This window comes from Uloborus diversus, chromosome 6 (genome assembly GCF_026930045.1).
Source record: "Uloborus diversus isolate 005 chromosome 6, Udiv.v.3.1, whole genome shotgun sequence".
Taxonomy (NCBI): Eukaryota; Metazoa; Arthropoda; class Arachnida; order Araneae; family Uloboridae; genus Uloborus; species Uloborus diversus.
The window spans coordinates 40,361,920-40,376,407 of NC_072736.1; the positions used below are offsets into that span (position 1 = coordinate 40,361,920).

The 14,488-nt window shown below is 32.1% G+C and overlaps 1 protein-coding gene across 1 annotated transcript in view; it reads right to left on the reverse strand.

The window, feature by feature from the left end:
* Positions 1 to 656: 656 nt before the first annotated feature.
* Positions 657 to 14,488, reverse strand: part of LOC129224355 (QRFP-like peptide receptor) — a 40,383-nt gene continuing 26,551 nt past the window's right edge. Inside the window, exons 4-6 of the mRNA XM_054858799.1 lie at positions 13,844 to 14,049; positions 3,865 to 3,991; positions 657 to 989 (exon numbers count right to left, since the gene is read on the reverse strand). Coding sequence (XP_054714774.1) covers positions 657 to 989; positions 3,865 to 3,991; positions 13,844 to 14,049 — 666 coding nt within the window. The remainder of the gene's footprint in view (positions 990 to 3,864; positions 3,992 to 13,843; positions 14,050 to 14,488) is intronic.

Below are 14,488 nucleotides of genomic sequence, written 5' to 3' on the forward strand. Positions count from 1 at the left end.
GAGCACTGATTTAATATGAAAGCATTCCTCCTGACTCATATGACATAACTTTCATTCGGGTATATATTATTTTGTAGCACTCTTGTCTTTTATTCATCCTTTCTAAAAGGTTCGTACTCTACTATATGAGTACGTGATATCAACATGAATCGCAATGGAATGATATGATAGGTAATTCAACATCATAAAACGCATTATATATATATAATATACAATTTTTCAGCTGTTCATAAGTGATGGAGTGGTAGTTATAGTGCATTTCCACACTAATTATATCATGTAGTATAAATAATTACTTTAATGTAGCACTGAAGCAACTTATGTATATCGGAAGGATCTTTGATTCTGAAGAACTGAAGAGCAAAAAAGACCCTGTTCTTTGGACGAATAATTCACCTCAGCAGATTTTAATATATCTCATTACTTTTGACTTTTTTATCATTTGTACAACATTTGCAAGGAATCAGTTCCCATTCATAATTAATTGTTTTAATGCTGCTAGAGTTCCAAACTCTCCAAAGTATCCGAAGTCACGTTTTTAAGACATAGAACAAAAGTTTGAAAAAGAAAAAAAGACTCATTTCATGAATACTTTTTTACATGCTTGTCTCATCATCGTCTTTTGCATGCTGTCTTGTGGTTAATCTTTTCAGCCATCATGTGATGAAAGTAGACCTTGCAAAACTGACCGATGTAGTACCGGTACGACTGAATCTACTTTCTTCGCGTATTTTCTGCCGCTTACCACAGATGCAAGTAAGGAGAGCGGCTTTAAAGCTGTTGCGGAAGTTGACGCTCAGAAACCCGTAGACGCAAGGGTTGATGCAACTGTTGAAGTAGGACATCAGATGGAATGCTGTACGCATGGGTTTCAGGTAACCGTAATTGAGGCGATCCAGCACATCAAAAGCCGTAAGAAGATTCGTTATCAGAATGGGTGCCCAGCAAAGAATAAATAGCACCACTACAGCAACGAGCATTTTAATGACCTGAAAAAATATTTAAAATGCATCTGCAATGAAAACATATAAATGATCAAAGAAGCAAACTAAAGCTATAGATCGTACTCGTCCAAATCATATACAAATTGCATTGATTGCAGTTGTTTGCTGTAAAGCCCTGAATCATAGAATAAAGAAGAGACACGTCCGCCATCTTTGGTGCTAAACGATGCTTTCTTTTTATGTCTGCTATGGTGAAGTAGCGGGTTTTGCTTCTTGATTGTGGATCAATATAGAGTTATTGAGAAGCCATGATCAAGAAGCAAAACACGCTACTTAACCATAGCAGACACAGGAAAATAGCATCATTTAGCCCCAAGATCGCGGATGTGTCGCTACTTCATTCTACGATTTAGGGTTTTAAAGCAAATGACTGCAATCAATAGAACTTCTATATTACTCAATTTTATAGAAACAAGTTGAAATAACTCTACATAATTATAAAGTTTCAAAACCTTAGGTAATCTCAATTTATAATGTTGTAAGACATCAAATAAATGCACTCTATCCATTTGATGCACACACAACTGCAATTAGAGATAAATATAAAGCATAAATTTTAATGGTAAGCCTGTAAGTCGATTTTTAATAGATTTTACAGAAACGAAATAATTGTGTCGCACTTAATAATTTTCTGTATCGGGAGTGACGGGAGAATTGAGAAGAAAAGCATTTAAAGAGTTTTGTTTCATTTTCATTCACACAAATACTTACATTTCCATCAACCAAAAATTTTCGATGTAAAATTCATCAGGATTAATATTTCAATATTACAAGCTGCTTATGACAAACGTACCGTATTAATACGATGTTTCTTTGCTTCAGTACATCAGAAGTAGCATTTAATGGGAGATTATAGCACTGAAAAACTTTCCTCCTTTCCGCCTTAACTATTAGCATAAAGCTTTAGAATTAACTGACGGTCAAGGGATTGAAGCAAACTATTCAGAATACTGTATATCTTTCTCGAAAGGCAACATGAGCTCAGGCCAATCAGTTGAGCTTTAATTAAATAGCCTCTTTTAATAGACAAGATTAAATCAGAGTTGCATTATTCTGCCCATATATCAGGAGAAAAAGACAGCAGAAACTTCCACATAATGTAATCTAAACTGTTTAGTATGTGAAGGAAATCTTCTCGCGATCAATGGTTGAAGACTTATCGACATCAGATGTTCATCCCAAACAATGCCACGTGCAAAGAATATATTAAGTTATCTCTTTTAAGGTGATATTTGTTTATTATGATTTAATTGTTGGTTGGAGATAATAGAGTATTAACCCTGATGCTTCTGTTTTGTGGAGTAATAACGTGTAATTTCCTTCTGTCAGCTTGACATTTACTGTAACACAAAACTTACTTACTGTCTTATTAGTTTCAGCGAAAACAATCCGCCTAAAGGTTATTCTTGCAATGAAATGGTTCATATAAGCCAAATTTTATTCACTTGGGTTGGAAGTCACTTGGGTCAACTTTTAGATGGATTACGAATACTGCTTTGTCCTAAGCAAACACATATTTTTGTCATTTGTTTTACTTCAGCTTCCTTACACTTACCTGTTTGTTTTTGCTCAAAAAACACCCGCAACAAAAAGAACGTCTATTTTCAGCACTTTACTAGTGTTCGTTAATTAGAAACGCGTTTCTCCAAACATCTCAAAAACTCATTTTTGTAGATAATGCTGTTTGCCAGCTCACGGCAGTTTCACAACAAAGTTCAACAAATGGAAAATATACTCATCCTTAACTTAATAACTATTGATCAATAATTCTTGCCTTAATGAAATGTGACTTTATAAGTAAACACATAAATGCATCATTCACGTAGCTTTAATATACTGTGCACATTTCCCAGTGGTCAGTCCACCAAATTTAAAGTAAAATGATGTGTCCACTCCTTAAAGATTTAGAAAAGGACTAAGTAAATGAATTCAACTCTTACTTTCCAGTTGTTTTCTAAATATTTCCAACATCAAAAAGTGGTTTGGTGAAAAAAAAATTGAAAGTGATTAAAACGTTTGAAAAACTCTAAGCCAGCATTTTATAAAAGCATATCTAAAATTCTTAAAAGTGTTTAGCCAAATGCAGCATGATTTCCAAGAACGTGACCACTTACCCATTAAAGTCATTTAACTGTAGCATTTGAAAAAGAAAATCCCCCCTTCTTTTTGAACTAGTTTGGTAAGCATTTATTTATTATTATTATTATTTTTTTTTTTTGGAATTAACACAAATGTGAAATATTGAATAGTGCGCATTTGCAAACCAAAGATTTTGAATTAAAAAGAAATTTCTTGCGTACTACTTATTAATTATTTCAGCTAGCTTGCTGGAGTACTACAATTTTCAGCGTATTACGCACTAAGTTATTGAGTAGAAATTCGTCTGTCATTGGAAGGTTAATCGCAGTATCTGCAGAAAGGAGGTTTTGAGATATTTGAAAAAATGCTCTTTGGATTTCTGGAAGAACAGGGAAATGACGGAATTTGAGTTTCTTTCAGGCTTTACTTTCATCAAAAACCGAAGAAGCAAACTTGCACAATTAAGCAATACTAGATGACAAAATTTAAAGAAAAAAATAATAAATGAATTAAATTTCGTTACTGCGCCTTACCTTCCCATCCCACGGCAGAATAAAACAACGACCGTCATTTGAAGACCTTTTAAATTTCTTTTAAATTTGAAACGATTGATATTGTTAAGATTTACTTACCAAAATCATCATTATTATCATAATGTATGGTAATATGTTCTTCAAATAAAATCCTTGAGTAATAAAATGTATTACAGATAACGCAAATAAAATAAACATGTTAAATAAAAGTTTTCAGCGCATCAGTCTAAGAAATATATTCTGTTTACCTGCTTCACTGTGGTGTTGTCGCTCTCCAACTTTTGCATCATCGGTTTTGACTTGAGACGCTGCTTGCTTTCTGTGGAATATTGATTTCTCGGATGACTTTCCTTCAAAGCTATTTCGGTGACGGGCCTGAAAAATCGAGAACGAAATATGATAACGCTTCAAAATAACTTCCTGTGAGGAGATAAAGAGGAAAATTATTCCCATCATTCATGCCGGAAGCAACGACACAGAGCTTGGGTGAAAAAACGATGGAAAAAACCTTAGAAGAAATTGAATCGTCCGTAGATGAAAATCAACGAAGTGTTGATGATTTTTTCTTGTTTGCTAGCGTTTTTTTTTAAAGTAATTCTTGATGCATTTGATCCAGTGATCTTTATGTAAAACTAGCGGTACCCGCACTGCTTTGCCCGTAGTAGAAAATTAAAAGGTCATTGCGTTCGCCTGTATTGTTATAAATAATGGATTATGAATTTCTCGCCAATTTGCTATGTTCATTTGCTCGCTCATGTTATGGCAGTTTGCTCGTCCAAGTTATGGTAATTTGCTCGTCAAGTTATGGTAATTTACCTGTCATGTTACGATAATTTGCTCGGTAAAATGTTCTTAAAATTGGAATAGATAAGAACAAAATTGAATTTACGAAAAATCACAACGAAGTGCACACCCCCATACTACAAACTCAGTTTCTGCCAAAGTTCATGAAAATCAGCCGAATGGTATAGGCGCTATGCGCGTCACAGAGATTCAGACATACAAACAGAGAGGGATCCAGACAGGGAGACTTTCAACTTTATTATTAGTTAAGAAGACTACAAGAGCGGAAAGTTTCAAGTTGGGGCAGCTGAAATTTGAAAGGCTCCTACATTTGGACTCTTTTAGAACCTTTTTTTTTTTTTTTTTGTTTGTTTTCAATTTCTTTCTATTTTTTTTTTCATTTTCATTAGAGATAAAATTTTAGGTTTTCTAAAAAACTTAAAAAAAAACAAAAAACCATGGAATCTGTAATAAAATCTGTAACTCTGCCGAAATCGGATAAAAAATAACCATTTTACTGATTTCAGACTCAACATACATCACTGGATTTCAAGTTGCTTCCTCATTTGAGTGCTGTTCCACCTGGTATCTTTTCTTGAAGGTCATAAATTACGTCCTCTTTATGGGAGAGGACAAAGAAAAAAGTAGTGAATTCGCGCCTCATTCACTGATCTCGAGTAGCATAAAAGGAAAAAAACGCTTGGATCTTAAAAAAACCGAATCCTTCAAAAGAGCTTGCGCCAGCGCAGTGTAAACATTTTTTCCCATAATTTTAGTAAAGTATATTTTTTATTTTCTCTGCATTTTATCCCTGATAGTGCTTTTATTTTTCAGATAAAATCGGAGTCAAATCCAAGCATAAATCACAGACATTGGTCATGGCAGGTTTCTTTTAACACTAGCAGTTCAGTTATTGAAAAGAGAATATAATATGAAAAAACAATGTATTGAAATTCAGGCATCCCGAATTCAACAGAATTCTGGATTTTGGACTGTATTATTATATTTTCTGTACAACACTGGTCGCAGCTTATATGAATTACGTTTGTTCTAAACGGTTTTCTTTACTAATAATAAAGCTGAAAGTCTGTCTGTCTGGATTTCTGGATGTCTGGAGGACGTCTGGATGTCTGTAGGATGTCTGGATCTCTGTTGACGCGGATGACGCTTAGAACATTCGGCCGATTTTCATAAAATTTGGCACAAAGTTAGTTTGTAGCATGGGGATGTGCGCTTCGAAGCGATTTTTCGAAAATTCAATTTTGTTCTTTTTCTATTTCAATTTTAAGAACATTTTCCGGAGCAAAATTATCATAAGATGGACGAGTAAATTACGAAATCATCATGACGTGGAATGTGAGAGCGAATGAACATAGCCAATTGGCGAAAAATTCGTCATCCATTATTTGTAAATCTACAGGCAAAGTGTATGACCTTTTAATTTTCAACTATGGGTAAAGCCGTGCGGGTACCACTAGTAATTCCATAAAGCGGCTGATTCAGTAAACCAACTAATTCAATAAACCTGGATTTGATTCTTTTTTTTGACATTTTAATTTACTAAAGCGTTTGATTTAATTAACTATTGATTCAATTAACCAGCGTTCACTTTATTAGTTCTTATTTCGTTTCTTATTTTTGAATTTACAGTAAACCAACCTTTTTTTTTACATGTGGAGCAATCAACTTAAAGGTGCTTCAGAGACGAAGTCAGTTGAGCTCACAAAGCGCATTATGAAATAGCTAAACGGAAATCGAAATTATATTTTCATGTTAAAGCACTTGATTGCCAGCAATGCTTGGCAGTGTGTTAAAGCTTTGTGGTTGACTTTCGCATATTTTGCACGAAAATACAACTGCACGAAAAAAATGCAGATGAGATAAATAAGTAAATCAGTAACACATAAATACCTTTGTGCTGAAATTAAATGAATCAATTAACCAACGTTTTGAAGCACAAACATTGCAAATGACTGCAGACACGTGTTTCGGTGTTACAAGGAACACCTTTTTCAATGCAAAGAAGTGTGAGCTTCTTTGCATTGAAAAATGCTTCAAAATTATTGCTATTAAATACTGAATTCTGTTCCGAAGAAAACTGTCACATAAAAAAAAAAAAAAGATTTATTCTCTGCAAATTATAAACTAAAGGGTAAATGATAAAACAAATACTTATGTATACGAATAAAATTGATAGAAATAAACAAAACAATAAAAGAAACAGGCGATAATATTTAAGTGCACACTGTAGTGGGCAGGTAAACGGCACTATCTCCAGAAATGAGTTTTCGCGATATTTGAAAAAACGCGTTTAGAATTCAATACTAACATCATAAAAATGTTGGAATCATACTTTTTTTTGGAGGGGAGATCAGCGGAAACCAAATAAGCTTGCTTGTACAATAAAACTAAAGTCGGTGAAAAAATACAGAAAACTGAAAAATTGCAGCTACCTCCCTTTACCTGCCCAAGACAGCAGACTTTTATGGATTTCACTGGTCACCCCGCAATAAATCAAGTTATTCACTATATAAACTAACAGATATTACACCAAGACAACTGCTAAGTCATAAATTTAAATGTTCATTTCCTTAATTTTTAAAAAAAAGGAAAATGAAAAAAGCAGTACGACCATTTTGCGAAAAATACTTCGACACGCGCTTTATCGTGCGTATGTTTTGCTTCCAAGTTTTATGAAAATTGATCTAATATTCGAGGCTCTACATAAACGACAGCAAGCAAACAAGCGTACTTTCGATATTGTAGCTGAAGATGTTCAATGCAAACGTATTAAGTTTAAAGTGTTTCAAAGTATTTCGTGAGATAAAGATATCCAGAAGTTTCGCCACAATACTTTTAAATTACTCTAGAATGCTGTCTGTAAAATGTAGGAGAGATAAATTCACATTCTTTAGAATTCCATATTATTTCCAGTGTATCAAATGGTTCATACCGCGCGTAGAAAACAATCGAATATTAAATGGAATTTCCGAGGTCCATTGAATTTACAAACTCACTTGAAACGGCGGATTTTAACATGCAAAAGCACATTGTTTGCTCTAACATATTGCTGCTACGTTTAGATTTTGGACTTATTTGTAAGTTGAATATCGAGTTTCTTCTTTATTGATAGAGTTCCAACGTTTCTATTCTAGCAAAACAATTGCTTTCGCTAATATAAATATCTCAAAAAAGAGTATTCGGTAGTTTTGAGTAGTTTTGGTGATTATAGTTGCAAAAATCTTTGAAACCATTCTTTAAAATATTCATTGTTTAAAAATGAAATTTTTTTTACAGCTTTTAAACAAACTTTTAATCAAACAAATTCTTCATATTTGTTTGATTTTGCGACTTTTAATGATCGACTTATATTCTGTTTTCCAAAATAGAATATAAGTTTAAATTTAGAAGATTATCTAAGTCCTAAATAGTCAATTCGGGCAAAGTTCATTAATTTTGCATTTTGTAATGATTTACTGAAAAAAAGTATTTTTTCATTGAATATAAGTTTTAAGCAAGGAAATAAAAAGTTTTAAATCAGTACAAATACGACAACGTGCTTGTTTTCATGTACAAATAAAATTAATTAAAAACGAGTTTAATAAACTCGGCAAACAGCTGTTTCGAGGTTATAAAAACAAACCCCTTCATCAGTGTATGAAAGGAAAATGGTACACAAAGTGTGACATCAGAAAAGTTAACTGACCGGTGACCGAGCTCCGGACTTAGTTCACTTGTCCGGTGTCAGACTTTGCGTACAATTTTTCTTTTATGCACTGATGAAGGGGTTTAGTTTTATAATCTCGAAACAGCAGGTTGCAGAGTTTTTTGACTCTTGTTTAGTTAATTTTATTTAAAAATGAAAGCACATTGTCGTATTTTTGGCCTACTTTCCCAATTAAAAGTCAGAAAAAGAAGAAGAAAGCATGAAAGAAGGCTTAATGCATCTTAAAATATATCGCGAAAAACCAAAAAAAGTCAAAAATAAATAAAATAACTAAATAAATGTCGAAAAATTAAAAATTGGAAAGTACGGTATTGAGATGGGGAAAATGTCTGTCGGTCTGTCTGTCTGCCCGCCCCCATAACTTTTGAGTGAATAGTCCGAAAAAATTTTTTTTGAAAGATCGCGGTGAGGACATCTCATTTCCATTCACTTTTTGATTTATAGAATTTTTCGTTCGATTTTGAATAGTTTAAAAAAACTCAACATTAGCGTCTACGGGAAAATTCAAGGTAATCCCGAATTTAGAGACGAATTTGCTTTAAACTTTACAGGAAAAAGATTTTGAAGAGCATGCATAGAAAATACCTTTTTAATTTGAACGATATTTCGTTCAATTTTGAACGGTTCAAGTCCTTTAACATTAGTTCGGCGAACTAAAACTCGATGTAGATCCTGAACTTAAAGGCGGATTTACTTCAAACAAATTTTGTTGGAAATAGCTCTTGATGACAAACATCCGACTCCTTGAATTTTTGGGCAGTCGACTCCGAATCTGACTCCTGTACCCGAAAATTATTCGGACTCCGACTCCATGACTCCGAGTCTGGCTCGGTAGCTTTGAGTTAGACTCGGAGGGGGAGTGACTGACTCCGACTCTTGAAAAGTTAAAGTCAATCGGCAAAAAAGTAAACACCGGCTCTAACTCCTTTATTCCAAAATAAGTCCGACTCCGACTCTGCAAGCATTGGCAGAGTTGCGGAATTGAAGGGAAAATGACCAATTCCGACTCCAAGTCTTTAATTATAAACCATCGGACTCCCGAATCTGACTTCTTAACACAATATGAGATTGACTACGACTCCGCGGCTATGATCTTAACTGTCAATTAATTATTGTTGATATGATTTTTTCATTTTCACTCTAAAGTTTTAATTTATGTATTCCGTTTTTGACGGAGAAATTTCGAGTCCTTTATGTTTTAACACAAAGATAAGCGCAGATGATTCTTTTTTTCTTTTTAATAATGAAAAATGACAATTTATTCTTTAATTTTTGAAAGTGCATTTATTCTTTTCTTTTAATTATTTTTCAACAGGGGAAAACAAACTATTTTTTTTAATATTATGTATTTAATTTAATGAGCTTATTATTTTTAATTAGTTTTGAAAGTTATTAAAGATTTGTTTTTTAACGGAAAGTAATACACTAGTTGCTTTTTTTAAAAGGTGCTGCTACTTAATTTGTTCGTTTATTTAGTTTTATCTTTAGATGGACGAGGCATATTTTATTTCTAGAAATCAGCTTAAAATGATAAGAAGTTATGTTTGAAATAATTTGCAGTTTTAGCTAATTTTGAAAAAATTGATCAGATACTAAAAAGTCGATATTGGTATACGGAAAAGTTGGCTTGTTTAGTTTTGGACGAAATTTCTTGTTACTCATTTCATTGTACAAAGTTTTAACACTTCTTTTGCATAAATTTTAAATAGATAATTTCAGCCTGTATTATGTTATTTTTTTAAGTTCATTTTTCTTCGATACTTTTTAAGTCCAGCAGACTGACTTATGTGGAAAAATAATCGCAACTGCGGCGCAAGTAGGAAATCAATCCAAAGTATCTAAGAAATGTGCTTCTAATTAATATCGTTTAAAAAGTGAAGCCAATAATTAAAAACTTAAACAGAACCATAGACATAGCAAATATTTTCTTTAAGCTTAGAAAAAATAATGAAGAAATTCATATCAAGATGGAATTTTAATACGTGTGTTTTGAAATGACTACATGTAATTTAACCTAATAAAATACCGTTTAAAGTACTAATTAATGAGGAAATTACGCTGAAAAAACGTTTATTATGTTTTTCAACTAGAAAAAGCTTTAATGAATAATGTTCGTTTGATAGATCTAATAAAACAGGTTTTCTTCCGCTCCAGTTGCTCACTTGTAAAAAAAAAAAAAAAAAAACGAAAGAAATACTTTTTTTGCACATCATAAATGTAATTGAGTGGAATAATTTAAATATAAAAGAAGTTTTTAATTAAGAAAGTCATAAAAAATACTGTGGCAACTACAAGGTAACTATCATTCCTCCAAAGTTCTGCAATTTAATTAAAGTAAAGGCATGCAAAAATCAAATACCTTAATTAGAAATATTGTTCAATGCATATTCCACCTTAGGCATATTATTAAAAAAACGTTTAATTAATTAGCTGTCAGATTTAACATTAATATCATTTTTGTTACAGAGGAACATTACTAAAACATGATAATTTAGGTAATAAACTAAGTATTGAGCCTTTCATGGTGTTTAATATTGATATTTTTCTTCTTTCTTTTACAAGAATTATTGTTTACTTATCAAATTAAATCAGAAACTCATCGTAAGGGAACATTTATACACTTAAATTTAATCCGTCTGAAACACTTCCTGTGAGCAATTTTTATATTTTAAATGTATCCGAAACAGAATTTATATCTAAATGCCACCTTCAATAAACAAAATCAATCGGAACGGGATTTTTAACAGTGTAGAAATGTTTCAAATGGCAACAGATGCGAATAAAGTTTTCGAAATGCATATTTTGGATATTTCCGCTGCCTAATAAAAAAAGATAAACTAATACTTAGAAACATGTTTGAGATGTTTGTGAAAATTGAATTTGAAAGTGTGAACTGTAATAACATTTTTGCAAGAAATAAGTCTCCAGCAGACATAACCAAAACAAAGAAAAGGAAATGTTTTCTTTGTGTGGAAACTAAAAGCAGCCCTATAGTTTCTAGAATATCATTTATGATTCATGTTTGGCAACAATACAAGTCTGTGTTTTAATGCACCAAAACACTTATGAGTTTCGATTCAAGATATTTTGCAACATCTTTTTTTTTCTAAATCTTTTTCTTTACGTATTCTATACTTTTGAAAGGGACTTCTGTACTTCCTTTGTCAAATAGAATGTCCTGCAAACATCTGTAGCTATTTTTAGAATTATAGAAATGGTGCTTGTGAAAAAGAAGGGGACATTCGCGGACACAGTTTAAATTCCAACAAAACTAGCACTTTTTCTATGCAAATATGTAAAAAGAATGTGTTCGGAAGAAAATAAAACTTAAAAATACTGAGTGCAAAAGGTTTTGAAACATAGTTTCAATTAAATGTGTATTTGTAAAAATCCAATTTTGACTCATCAATAAAGGAAAGAAAATTACAAAAAAAGAAAACAAACTTAAACTAAATACTTTTATTTTAAAGTCCTAATAGGGGAAAAGGGAGCTCGTGTGAACACGGGCACATGTGAACACAGTATGGTTTACTAAGATCGCTTCAAGAAAAAAATCTAGAAAAGTTCTCAATTAAGGACACTACCAGTTGTACCTCTTAAATAAACAATTAGAACAATAAGCTATTTTATGTTTCTGTGGTGGCAACTTCTTTGTCTTCGCAGGTGTGGAAATTTTTTTTATCACTGTTTTCTTCACGCAATAACATTTTAAAAACAAACTGCTAATCTAAATCTAACTATTAAGAACCATTGTATGAACATTCAAGTAAATTTGTGACAATGTTTAAATTTTTTTATTAAATCAAAAATTCTTATTTTTGAGAATTAGCTCTAAAGTAGACGATTGGGCACTTGTGAACACAACATCTAGGGGCACAAGTGAACAGTTCCCATAGCCGCTCTCCCTAATATTATTAATGATGTAGGATACTGTAAGTGTTAAAAAATGTGTAAATATTTATAATTATTATTTTCCTATAATCAGTTTGTAAATTTACTGTCAATTGCTATTAATATTAATAAACATAAATAAATAAATAATATTTTTATTTTTTAATTTTTTTTTACTTAATATTTGATCCATAATCTTGTGTTACATAATACTTACAGGAGTAAAAAGACACAAAATATTCTCATTAAATTAAAAATTGAAGTTCAAAATCAATTTAAAATACATTATCAAACAGAGTATGAAGCTTAAAAGCAAAATATGCATACAGTAACCTTTAATAAACTTTGAAAAAGTAACCTTGAAAAATGTCTTTGTATTATGTAGTCTTATAAGTTTTTGTCTACCCTATCCAGTGATCAGAACAGGTTACTGGACTCCAGAATTTGACAGTGCGGAGTTACATATTCGGGAAAAATATTTTCTTAGTGAAACAATAACTGCATAATTGAAACTGACGCAGTATAGGTTACAAACCCTTCAACGTATTTGGTATTTAGGTATATGTTTCATATTGAAGAACTTTCCTTTAAAATATGATGCTTCTCCGGCCTTTTTTTTTACCTGTGTTCATATGTGCTTCAGGCATGTTCACATGTGCCCCCCTCTAGGGACACATGTGAGCAAGTGCAGACGGTTTTTAAAAAACCCATAAAGGAAGGAAATATTTTTTAAATATCCCCAAAATATTCATGACATAAAGAAAGGTGTATTCAATCATGGGGACACTTTTGCGTTGAGAAATTGATAATATTTTTTTGAAAAATAAAGAAATGATAAAAATTCTTTACATGTCCCCTCTTTTTCCCTACACGTAATATGCAGATTCCGTCAGAATTTTCTATTTTATAGGTCGTTTGCAGTTCCTTCCGGAAGAATTTAAAACTTTACACAGAATCATTCTGCCGTAGGAAGGTTACAAGGTAGTATCTGCAGAACCGTGTTTTTGAGATCTTTGAAAAAACGCGTTTTGGATTTCATACTGACAATAAGGAAATGTTGTAATTTGACGTTTACTTTTAACTTGTGCTTCATTTTTAGCGGAAACCAAGCAAGCAAACTCGTAATTTAATAAATATTTAAAAAATAGATAAAAAAATGCAAAAAAAAAAAAAAAAAAAAATGCAGATACTGTCATTTACCTTCCTACAGTTGCATAATGCATAAGGGCAGATATAGTCTACTAAAAACGTTCGACCGTATACAGCATATCATTCTTGAACGTTTTCTACTGGTTGATTGATTTGAAATAAATATCTGCTTTTTGCTTATTATTTTAAATGTCTTCTAAGAAATCACTAAAGCTTGATACATATCTTTGCCGGAAAGCAAGACTCCTTTTTTGAGCCAGAAAAATAAAAATTATGTAAAGAATTTCAGAGAATTTTGAAAATTAAATCATCTTTAGTCACATTTGATATTGCCCTCTTCAAATAAAGGTAATACTTTAGATGTACCATCATTGAAACAAACAAGAAAAGTCAAAAAATCACAACATTTTGGTATTATCAAGTTTAGAAATCACTAAGAAGCTATTCAAGGTAATATCACTAATGTTTAGAAACCAGTACGGAGTTGCTGGAACAACATTAGGATGTAGAAATCACTGAAAAGTAATTCATAGGAAAATCCATTAAAAGTAATCCCATATCTCCTCCTCCCCCATTAACAATTTTTAGTGATTTGCCATTGAGACAATGAAAGTTTTAGTAAAAAATTTTACTGCTGCAAAACTAAAGATTGAAAATTTATAATGAATGTAGCTTACATTTCACCAGAAGCCATACTAGCTCGGTCTTTAACCACAATCCACAACTGATGGCATATATTACAATAAGCGAAGAGCATGATTGCGGATGGGGCGATAAGGATCAGCAGCATCATGTAAACTTCGTACAGACGCCATAACCAGGGTTGTAGCCAATTGCGTACGCACCAATAGGCTCGGTATCTTTCTCCGACTTCGAGATGAATCTGAAAAAGAAAAGAAACTCCAATGAGAGGGAGGACGTTCAAGATGAATCTGTTTTTGTGATCAAACATTTTGCAGTCAAAGATTGCTAGTTGGAACATTTGTTTACAAGAGAAGAACGTTTAAAATTTGAAGAATTAAAAGTTGTGGATTTTGTTCTGTTCTTGATCAACCACATTATAGCATTTGGAAGGATAAAATTAAAATATTAGGAAGTCTATTTGTAGACGGAGGTTTGATGCATAAATAAGATTTATTGTAATAGCAGCTTCAGTATGAATCTTAATAGTACTAGCACTCGGCGGGCAATCTAACTCACACTATATCCTTAAATGTCATGGAATTCAAAACAAACGATTGGTACCGCCGTATAGTAGCTAACATTGTTTTAAATTTAAAGTAAGGATATGGTCATTGTTGGAAGGAAGGTGTTTTTGTGAC